The following is a 12,288-nucleotide window of genomic DNA, read 5'->3' on the forward strand; positions in this document are numbered from 1 at the left end:
TCTATGGGGGCCAAACCATCACCACAAGATTTCAAGGCCTGCCTGGGGCATTTGAGACCTTGTCTCAAAGTAGAAATACAGGGTTGAGAATAGAAGGCAAGATCATTTGCTCATGGAATTTTTGGTTCAGTATAAGAAGAAAATGGATGAGAATGAACCTGGGAAGAGAATTGGTTACCAAACCCAAAAGACATGGAACACGGAACATAGTGTTAGCTCAATATTTTGTAGATGAAAGATTGAAAAAAGATAATTTCTAGAGGTCTACCATACAGAGATAAATGACAATAATGTTATTATCACCATAACATTTTCTCTAATGGTTGTAGAACATTGAGTTTGCCTTGTGCTAAGATACTCCTTTCTTAGAGGAAGGAAAAATCATTGTGTTGGTCTGCATACATACACAATGCTAAGGTTTCCTGATGGAAACAGACTGTCTGAATTCCCTCAGTGGATCAGAAGTGGGTTCAGACCTCAAATATTCTAGATACTAAGAGGTTTTCTCTTAACATATATTCCTTACTAGCTTTGAACCAGGCTAGGATTCTGTATTCAAAATGGAAAACCTGGATACAGAATAGAGCAGGACGTACCATGGTATTCATGATTTATGACAAAATATTTAGAAAAGAAAGAGGAGAAGGAAGAAGAAGATGGGAAGAAGGACAGAAGGATTGGGAAAAGATGAGATAGTGACAAGGTTCTTGCCTTCCCAACAGATGGGAACAATATATGTTCAACTTTGAGCTGTCTGTTTTCTAAATTAAAGATGTTAGCATTTGGCACTACTCAATGATGTCTACCTGATGTTCTACCATTTACTTTGAGAGAGGAGATGAGGCACTGTAAATTTGTCACATTTAAGATTCTTGGTTAAAATCTAATGTTTGACCCCAAGAAATGTCCATGAAATTTCAAGGTCTCCAATGATAAAACCTGCTTCTCCGGACTTAGGGATCTTTTTATAGGGTAAGAATCACCAACTAAAAGTGAAGCATTATTTATGTTCTACTACTGCTTGAAAAGTTTTATTTAAAGAAGCAATTATTAACTAATTAATCATTAAGTAGTGATACTATTCATGTTTATGTTCATATTACACAATAGCTTTAGGGAAGTTCTTCACAGTATATATAAAAGAATTAGACATAAAACATACTTTAGGAACTCGTAGTTTTCCCTAATAAATAATACGTAGGTAGAGATTGAATGCTCAATGCAGCATACTGTGACTGAACTATGTAATAACTGTATACATTCTTTGTATAAAACATGTTGAGAAATTCTTGGTTCATAGTTAGCAGTCAAAAGATTGTATTTTTCTTTTTTGTTTCCATTTCAGAAATTACTTTGTTTCATATATGAACTATTCCCTCTGTATACTGTATAATTTCTATTATGATATATATATATATAGTAGATAAATATAAGGCATCCACATTTATCTACACTCTGTATCCTTGAAAATAAGCATACTTTCTAATATTCTTTTTTATTATATATATATTTTTGTCAAAAATAATTATATTACTCTCTCCCTTATCTTTCCTTCCTCTAGCCTGTTTCTTTTTCCCAATCTCTCAAGGCCTCTCACTCTAAGTCTCAAATTAATTACTTATAACACACACACACACACACACACACAAGCACACACACGTATGCATATATATGCATATATACACATATATGTACAGGTTAGTTTTATCTCAACTTAACATAAGCTAGAGTCACTGCAAAGGAGTGAACCTCGCTTGTGAAAATGCCTCCATAAGATCAAACTGAAAAGTACTTTTTAAAATAGTGATTGATAATGGAGGTTCTAGCCCATTTTGGGTTGTGCTATCTTTGGGCAAGTGGTCCTGGGTTCTATAAGAAATCAGGTTGAAGGATCAATGGGGAGCAAGACAGTAAGCATGGCCTCTGAATTAGCTCCTGCCTCCAGGTTTCTGTCCTTGCTTTCTTCACTGATAGACTACAATGTGGGAGTGTAAGCCAAATAACCACCCCTATCCCCCAACTTGCTTTTGGTTTTGGCGTTCACCACAGCAATAACAGCCCTGACTAAGACAATATGTATATACAAATATACAAATACAATCTTCTGATATACAAATACAATCTGTCTTAATTTTGTTATTGTTATTTCTGTATGTGTGTTTTTAGGCAAAAATGGTGGCTCTCCTTAAGTACATAGCAGCTAGACCTCATCATTACACTTCATATTAAATATGAATAAGGGGTTCATCCCAGGGAGATGATACTTCTTCTCCTCCCAGCAGTCATCAGTTGCCCTATAGTTCTTATCTATATGGAGGAAGACCACATGCAAATTTTCCCTTCCATGTTACCATGTCCATTGATAGTGCTCTTGTTCTAGGCTTGTATTTTTCAGTGAATAGAAAGCAACAGTATTCCACTGAAGAAGTACACAACTCCCTGGAGGGAACCAGACAAACTCTAGTGCCAAAACCTTCAACAGATTATCTAACAGTATCTTCAATAATTTAAATATCAGAAATTCTACTCATTCTCTAGGCCTTATCTGGAGTGAAAAATGTCTTACTTGACTGTCTACACTAGAAATGAATATCTATACAGGTGACCAGGTGAATCCAGAAGTATGAGAATATTTATAGGTTATATCCACAAACCTTTTACTTATTCAAGATATTCTTACATATTTTACCCAGGGAGGGGTATTTGTCATTAATTCACTGTGCTGAATTGCATCCGTGGGTCAGTGGATGAATTTGGACAGTGTTTCTCTGTATGCTTGTAATTTATTTGTGACCTAACCACTATTGCTATGGGTACATTTGAATCTATCTCTACCCTTCCTTATCTAATAATATATAAGTCTAGGGGCTGATGGCTGGTCCCCATTAAAATCTTAATGCTCGTTATACTTTCCCCCTTAGAACCAATCCACAACTACTAAGTTGATGTGTGATTGAACAAAAAAGTCATCCAGATACTTCTGCTGTGTCCTACCATAAGATGAAGCCAATACTTGAAAAATCCCAGAAAAGTTGATCATTTCTGTTCAACCTGGCTTCTTCAGCTTTGCCTTTTATTTGCAAAAAAATGCTGTTACGATCCTTAGGGAGTAATTACCCAGATAGCATTTGGTGTCTGTCTTTTAGGCTCTTCTTCTATCTCCTTTGCACCATACAGAATTATAAACCATTACAGTATTATAATTAGCTCTAAGGGGTAAGTGGAGATGTATTTGTCAGCGACACATAATAATTTGAAAAATACAGATGAAGTGTGATGATGAGGTCTAGCTGCTATGTACTTAAGGAAAGCCACCATTTTGCCTAACCTTCAGATAAATAAGTTTACCTTATCTCAGATGAGACAGGCCAATTCATAATGTTTTCCCAAATGAGTCCTCTTGGGCCTGAGTTGAATTGGCTGAGTCACATAAATAATTATACAAAATAACACTAATGGAAACTCTTCACTGGCTTGCAAAAGCATTGTGCACAATATTTCCAATTGTTAAGGAGGTTTTCCAGGCAGGATATTATTATATCCTTGCTATAGATGGGGAAAAGACTCAGCTTATACTCTGATCACCAAAATAGTAACCAAGCAAAGATTTAAAACCCAGGACATTCTCATTCAAAAACCTGTGTATTTTCTGCTGGATTCTTTTGTCCCTCTACCACAAAGGATATTCCCAGGAATAATGGAAAAGTAACTTCAGGACTGAATGATACAGAGTCAGTTATCTTAGATACTAGAGAAGAGGGAGCAACATCTGATCGAACATGGGTCTATAAGATTGCTGTGGATTTGATTTAATGCTTGCATTATGGGTTCCCAAATTGCAGCAGGTAAGAAGCTGAAGGTCCCTGCCATCAGTTGGTTCTAATTGGTAAATAAAGTTTTGTGCAGTCAATGGCTGGTCAGGGAGACAGAGGCGGGACTTTAGAATTCATGAGCAAGGGGACCAAAGAAGAAGGAGGCAGAATCACCATTGCCAGGAAAGGAATAAGATGCAGGATTGAGAGCTGAAGAAGAGAGAACTTACAATCATGTAAGACCCAGGGAAGAGCAGCCCTAGCAGTCCCCATGTTTGAGTCTGGGGTAGCAAAAATAGAATATAGAGTGTAGTAAGTAATAATTCAGGGAGGCTCTGGTAACATAGAAGTTTGAGAATGACCCAGCCATTGCACCATTTAAGGCATATTAAAATAGAAGCCTGCACGTGTGTGTGTGTGTGTGTGTGTGTGTGTGTGTGTGTGTGTGTGTGTGACATTCATTCAAGAATCCAGAGCATGTGGGCAGACACTGAGGAACTAGCACAGCTACTGCAGAGATTCAGAGCAAATTATTCAAACTACAATTACATAAAATTACAGCACCTTTTGCTTAATTCTTACATAAAGAATTTTCTAATAAGTGATAGTTTCTCTTGCTGTTCTTCCAGGAAACCAACAGTACTGGTCCTCAAATTTGCATCTTTATATATGCCTTATCTAATGTGATGCACATACAAAGAAAGATACTGCCTGGTAAATGGATGGAAGCAGGCTCGCATGGGCCATCTCACTGGGAAGCAACGGACTGTGGCACAAAGTCTACTGATACTTGGACTAATTGCATCTCAGTTTGTATTGTCGGCTTGACAGGATTGTTTCTTCTTCTGTGAAGTAAAAATATATACCAACAGTCTGGAGAGATGGCTCAGCAGCTGAGAGAGCTTTTGCTGCACCATCATGAGGACTAAAGTGGATCCTAGCACTCATACAACAAGTTAAACCAACTCTGAGGGATCAGAGACAGGTAGATCTCTGGGGCTCGACGGTTTCCAGAGTAGGCAAGAAAAATGGGAGTTTCAGGTTTAGAGAGAGAGAGAGAGAGAGAGAGAGAGAGAGATTCTCCCTCAAAAGTAATGATTAACCAGGAATAGAGGAAGGCACCTGATATTCCTTTCCTGTTCTCCACATACAAACAAACAAGAGCTTCTGTACATACACACACACACACACACACACACAAAGAGAAAGAGAGACTTACATTCACACATGTAGATATATATTCACATATACACATACATATACATTAATATACACACATACATATACATGCACGCACACACACATATATATACATGCACATATATGTACATATACATATATACAAATATTATATTACATATATTCATACACTTATAATACATCACACACATACACATACATATACATTCGCACATATGTACATTCTCTCTCACACACACAGACAGAAAAAAATAAGATTAGCATGGCAGTAGAAGAATTCATGCAGCAAGCTAGATTGCTAGAATACAATGGTCAAAAGACACTTATAACTGAAGAACAGGTAAAGATAAAAGCTTAAGCTATGAAACACCAATTGTCATTGTCTTCAGAATTTCATAAACACAGCAAATAGCATCCTGGGAGACTCACCCACAGCACAGCTCTTGTGATAGACCATCAGGAACAGCTGAATGAATTATTAACATGGCAGAGTTTTTTGAGTTGGCCCAAGTCCCATGGAAAGAGTGACGTGCTAGTCTGGCAATGGCTCTGCTTTGCACAGGAACATAATACACAGTTCCAGAGATCTCGTCTCTATTGTATGAAGTGCTCTCCTTTTGGGAAATAATTTCTCTAAATGATCCTTGAACTATTCAGAGAACCCATAATACAGCTATTATGGAGGCTCCATGATGGTTTTTGGCATTAATTTAGAAAATTCCCCTTCTGGGTTCTCTAACACTGATGCAGAATCTGCATGATCAGTGGTATTATTTTGTGCTGTGAGTCTTGGCCCAGAAGATTTGGATTCAACCTGTCTGCCACATCCATTATAACACACATCTGGGTTCATTGACTTCCAACACCCATGCCTCATAATTTCACCAAATTAATCCTTAAACAGCACTGTCTTCTATTTCCTCCCTTTTAGGTATGAATCTCTCACAGTTACTGTGTAAGATCTCAGTCCATTAGTGAGGGATTAAAATATATTTGTTATAACTGTACACATAGCTGTAAGACTAAAGAACCTACTGTGGCATAACTAGTGCACTGCTATGCACACAACTCCCAGAAACATGCAAACTTATTAGCTGGTTTTCAGAACAGTCTTGATATTTTCTTTAACAATCACTTTAAAAAGCAATGAGATCATTGAACTATATGGAGTTTTCACATCTGAATATTTGTAATAGGAGGATTCTTCACCATCTGAGTGCATACTTCATTCTAGAGAAACATATCACTTGCGACAAGCTATTTTTAATCTTCCCAAACAGTATGTCCAAGATTATTTCCACATGTATTTCAAACAGAAATTAATTTCGCTAATCCTTCAACTCCATCTACCCTGATTTGCCTGCTTTATCCTTTAGTCTGTGTTTAGCTCCAGGTACACTGAAATATCTCTGCAGACAAAAGGCTAAAGTAAGAGCAATTTGATAAGGATCAGGGTCTACAGTTTACAGTCTATGAGTTTACAGCTTACATTTCTATGTGGTGAAAAGAATATTTATAGTTTTAAAGCAGGAAGTCCAGTATGAGAGTGCTGGTGATTTTTAAGAATGACCACCTTGGTCACAAACAGTGATCAGTGATGTCAGGTACAAGGATCAGGGAGGAATTCAGTAAATGTATTTATTTCTTGTAGGAAACAAAATAGAGGATAAGAATGGTATACCTTGACTCTAAGTCTAATATAAGTATTTTAGATTCTCTGATCCCATGGCATAAACTTGCAGAGCGGAATGTGCTTGGAAGGAATAAAGTGTCCTGTGATAGAAGGCTAGCTCCGTGATGTCTGAGGCACAGTCTTGGCATTTGGTACCTGTCTTTGGTTCTCTGTCTCCAGGCGGAGCCTGGCCTCCACACACCTCCGGGTCTCCAGGAAGGCCTGCCGCTGGGCGCGGTCTGAAAGGTAACTGATGAAGATGCCTGCTGTATTCATGCACATGAAGAGCACCACCTGGGCCAGAACCTGTGAGATAATTGCAAACATCCTGGTTAGATGTGTCAAACAACAGGATGGAAAGTTTAAGGGAGGGAAAGTTTAAGATAAGTAAATATTTTAACAGGAAGTTTTTATCAGTCACCTAAATGTCTTGTCCTATGCCACATTAGTCGAGCACTATGTTCATTCTGATTTTGAATCCAAAGTCATCTTTCAACCATACATTTCTTGACAACTCCACACAATTAAAAACCATTGTTCTGTCCTTAAGTTTAAGCATGACCCTTCCTTAGAAACTCAAGGTACAAAAGGCTGTGAGTCTCCTCTCTTGACCTCACATTCCCACATCCTTCTATTCACCAACACAAGAAAAACCAAAGAAAAGAAAAAAAGACAAGAAACATAAAGAAAGAATCCCTTAAAGAAGGCTCCTGTCAATAACCCCAGTACTCATAAAGCTGAGCTAGAAGGATAGCTGCAAGTGTGAGGCTAGCCTGGGCTACTGTGTGATACTGTACCTCAAAATAAAAAAAAAAACAAAACAATAAATGAGTACATTCTTAAATATGGAGAACCCTACTGAGAATCTAAAATTTGGGGTGTGGGTAAAGAATGAATATGGGGTTTGGAGCATGCTAAGTAAGTACTTTACCACTGAATTGCCTTCTTAATATCTACAGTTAATGCAGAAACTTTTCTGAACAGCACATGCAGACAGTAAATAAAAAGTGATTGAACTGAGCATTAAAGGTCTGAACTGAGAGTTGAACTGCAGAGCAAGAGACAAAAATTTTCACTTGATTCCTTTCAAGTTAATCATTAGCAAAAATGAAGCTACATAAAACCCACCAATTCCAGACGATGATAAGCCTACCCAGGTTTCACAAGTTCCCCAACATTATATAAAGTTATATAGCACAGAAAACATTGAAGTGAGTGTCCTTCTCTAGAGAGAGATAGTGAATAGAGACACCCATTCTGATTTGGGTCAGACATCAGAATTAGCAGTCAAAATTCATAGCAGTTCTTTCTACTGCTCAGAGAAAAAGTAAAAATCAATATGGTCGTAATGAATGAAAAGATGGGGAACAAACAGAGAAGCAGAAAACCCAGATGCACACCTGCACACACATGGGAACTCTAGTCCCAAAATGAAAGCATTCATGGCATGATGTTGAGAGACCAAATTTGGGGTTCAGGCTTCATCTTAGAGATGCTGACCTAAGTCTGAACTCAAGGCAGTTATCTAGTGTTAGTTTCCAAGTTACCGTCCACCCAACAAGACCTGTGTTTCCAGGTTAATCTCCAACCAAATTGTGTCTAACACATCTCCAGGTTATTTATCCCCAAAATTCTGGACTTCCAGGTTAAAAGCCCGCCCCTGCCTAACAACCACCAATTAGGAAGAAATTAGAACTTAAGTTTAAGGTTTGACTCCCAGAACCAGCCAATTATGCTAAAGACCACAGTAGCACACCAAATAGATGCTTTCCAAGCTAGAAACACTCACCCCTCACTTGTTGCTTTCTATAAAAACTTGCCTCAATGAATGTTCAGGGTAGGAACCATCTGGTGAGGTAAGCCTGAGCTAGATCGAATAAAAACCCTGGTGTGATTGCATAGGATCAACTCCTGACTGGCCTTTCGGGGTTCAGGAACACTTCCTTGGTACAGCACATAGGTGAGGTAAGGATCATTAGCCTATTTTGAGGAAAAACACTGATTAAGGGCTTTAATAATGTGTGCAACAACATTGAAAACCATACCATACCTATAACTTGAATTGTTATAGGGAAAGGAAAAGAGAATGTAACAGGATAAGTTGTCTAAGGAACCGATATTTTTACCAATCTTTATGAAAGCAGTTTCAGATTTAAGAAACTCTGTAAAGTTCACATGGGCTAAATGTGAACAAGATGTGCCTGTATACATCATAGTCCAAATGCAAAAAACCAAAAAGAATCTTTAAAACAGTTATAAGATAATTTTAGACATTGAAAATCTACTTTTCAGTTTCAGAATTATTTCTAGATTAAAAATGAAGAAGTAATCTATATGTTATTGATGAAATGTTCCTAACATGTGCTTATCTAAAAATTCTGAAATTCAAAACAAAGTTAGTTTTGTTGCATAAATACTAGACTTAAGACAAAATATTACTAGGGATGAATAAGGTCTTTATATAATGGGAAAGTGTCATGAATGTAGCCAGAAAATATCAACACATTTAATATTATAGTCTCAAAATATGCAGTGCAAAATATGATAAAATCTGGAACAATTATTTATAGATCAATATTCTAGGGATGTATTTTCAGCAGTTACTGATCCAAAAATAATATATCTTTCAATTAATGTTCACTAAATGGAGTACAGTATCCAACAATCCTTCTACTCAAAAATGTAAACACATCTTCTGAGGAGACCAGAAGCAAGACTGCAGATTTTAAAGAAATAATGTCAAAGACATTTGATTACTTGGAGCTTTAAATAAGAATGTCCTCTCATAAGTTCAGTCCTTTGAATCCTTTGTCCCCAGTTGGCAGCACTGTTTGGATAGGCAGTGGAGGTGTTGCTATCCTGGAGGAAGTTCGTCATTGGGACTTGGCCTAGAGGTTTCAAAAGCTTTGTGCCATCGTCGTTGCCATTGCCAGGACACTATCTCCTTTCTGCTTATTATGTTTAAAGATGTGATCCTTCAGCTCCCAGGATCCAGCTCCAGCCACCATGTCATTCGCCTGCTGTAACGCTGTCTCCCCCATTATGAACCCTAACCACGTAGAACCATAAGCTCAACTAAAGCTTTCCTTCTATAACTTGTCTTGATCATAGCATTTTATAACAGCAACAGAAATATAAATGGCGTAGCTATGAATATCATCAAGTTCCAAAGCATTGAACAAAAAAGAAATCATAAAACACAGTATGCTTGGGAGTTAAAAAAAAAATCCACACATCCATTGATCTAAGGAATGCATGGCAATCTCATAATAGAAAATTATGCCTGGAGGACAGTGAAAAAAACCACAGAGCAAAACTTAGTAGTTAAAAAAAATGCACGAAGGAAATTGTGTTGGCCACTAAGCATATGGAATTATCATTATCATAAAACCAAGTAAAACAAAAAAATCCCTAGAATGAATCCAAAGTACAGATAAGGGAAACATTACAATAGGAACTACAAATAATAAAAGAAAAAGTAAAATTAATGGGGACCAACAAATTTGATAGTTTCTTTTCTGTCAAGGACAGAAACACTTCTTCCTGATGATTTTTTTTTTTGGGTTCTTTTTTTTCGGAGCTGGGGACTGAACCCAGGGCCTTGCGCTTCCTAGGCAAGCGCTCTACCACTGAGCTAAATCCCCAACCCCTAGAAACACTTCTTTGTAAGCCCAGGAAAGAGAAAAAGTACAGAAGAGCAGAATAAAGGCTTAGAAAATCACAAAATTTAAGCCTTTGAAGAATTTAAGCAATAATGCTAATTAAGGATTTAATGTGAGTAAGATCTCAAATATAATTAAGACGTTTCTGAAAGTATGTTTCTGAAGGTGACTCCAAAAGAGAGGAAAAATTAAATATGTATAATCACTATTGAAAATCTTTTTTACAAGGGAGGCAACAAATTTTGATGGCTTCATGAGATAACTCCAAAACAATTGTGAGACAAATAATTCAATATTTTATCTCTTTAAGACAACAGAGAGTAGAGAATACTCCCCAACTCAGTTTATGAGTCTAGCTTATTTGAAAAAGAGCAGGCCTTGGACTTACAATTCTCCTGCCTTAGCCTCCTGTGTGCTGAGATTGCAGATATATGTCTTCATGTGTACCTTGGGCTAGAAGTTGATATGCTGAAACTGACATAGCTGGTTTGGATGCAGTCGGTAAATTTTGTTCATAATCATAAGGAGATGGATTCTTAAACATAATAATAGAAAACAGGAGCCATAAAGGATAATACATCTTGACCAGAATGGGTTTCTCTTAGAAATGTGTGGATAATTTAGCATTATTAAATCAATTAATATGATTCACTATATATATATATATATACATACACAGAAATGGAAAAGAGTTTAGAAAGGATGCCATATCAATATAAGATTGGTGGCATTCCTAGCCACTCATAGACCTATAAAACAAAACATGATGATTCAGAGTGCCACCAGTAAACATCTACAAGTCGAGACTGATGCTCCTAGAGTGATTCCCAATTCCAGGATAGGGATGGGCTAAGTTCTATAAGCTTGAAGATTATTTTTCTTCTTTTTTTATGCATGTATGTATACGTATTTGAATATGTGTGCTTGCATGTATATGTGTGAGTGTGCATGCACATGTGTTCACATGCCCAGGGAGACTGTAGTTGACATTAGGAATCTTCTTAGACCACTTTCCACCTTATTAATTTAAGGCAGGGCCTTTCACCTGAAGCCAGAGCTCTCTGATATGGATAGTTTGGCAGCCAGCTTGTGTCTCAGATGCCATCTCTGCTCTCAGTGATGAGCCACCAGGTGGGCCACCAGGCTTACCTGGCATCTACACTGATTCTCATATTCACTGAGGTTTTTTCACTTTGGAGCATTTGAACATTATTCCCTCTGCCTTGGATGCCTCTCACGATGCTTTCTTGTGTTGCTGATTCCTTTTACTCTCCTGTTCTCAGTTTCATTGTAGTTTTCCCAGAAACATTCCCTAGCTACTTCATCATAGTCAGATTTCCCTGACATTTGTGAGCCTTACAGCCTATGTGTTCATCATAATTGTAATTATATGCTTATTTGCCTGCTTGGCTAATGTGTATTAGCCAACTAGAATTTTCACAGACATGATGGTTGTTCAGTTTGACTGATGCCCATTGCCTTGCACAGTAGATAAGTGCTCAACAAATGTGTCTATAAATTGTTCCATATTTCATGTGTGCTAAGTATTTGATGAATGGCCACATGAATGAATGAATAGCTGTCCTATGTACCTCTAATCATCATGTACAAGATACGGCTGAATAATGTTCTTGCAGCAACAGTGATAAAGACATCAAACAATATCCTTAACAAATGTTAATATAGCAAATATGCCAGACAGTGAGTGGATTCAGATAAAATCAGAAGGAGCCATTTAGTAAAGGAATTCTATCATTAGCTATGTAAACACTATTCTTACTTTGTGTTGCAGTTTTAAACATATTACACTGAACATGACATGTGTTATTCTCATGAGAGAAGTTCTCTTAGTGATCTTTCAGACCTGTTGTATCTTGTAGACTTTCCAACTACACAGCTCAGCTTGGACCCCTGTTTTCTTATTGTATCTGGAAACCACCTG

The 12,288-nt window shown here is 37.3% G+C and overlaps 1 protein-coding gene across 8 annotated transcripts in view; it reads right to left on the minus strand.

Moving 5' to 3' along the window:
• Adcy8 (adenylate cyclase 8) overlaps positions 1 to 12,288 on the minus strand; it is a 249,254-nt gene that overhangs the window by 191,420 nt on the left and 45,546 nt on the right. For all 8 annotated transcript variants that reach the window (XM_039078567.2, XM_039078565.2, XM_039078564.2 and 5 more), the window contains 1 exon segment: positions 6,841 to 6,990. In XM_039078567.2, coding sequence (XP_038934495.1) covers positions 6,841 to 6,990 — 150 coding nt within the window.

This window comes from Rattus norvegicus, chromosome 7, assembly GCF_036323735.1.
Source record: "Rattus norvegicus strain BN/NHsdMcwi chromosome 7, GRCr8, whole genome shotgun sequence".
Lineage (NCBI taxonomy): Eukaryota > Metazoa > Chordata > Mammalia > Rodentia > Muridae > Rattus > Rattus norvegicus.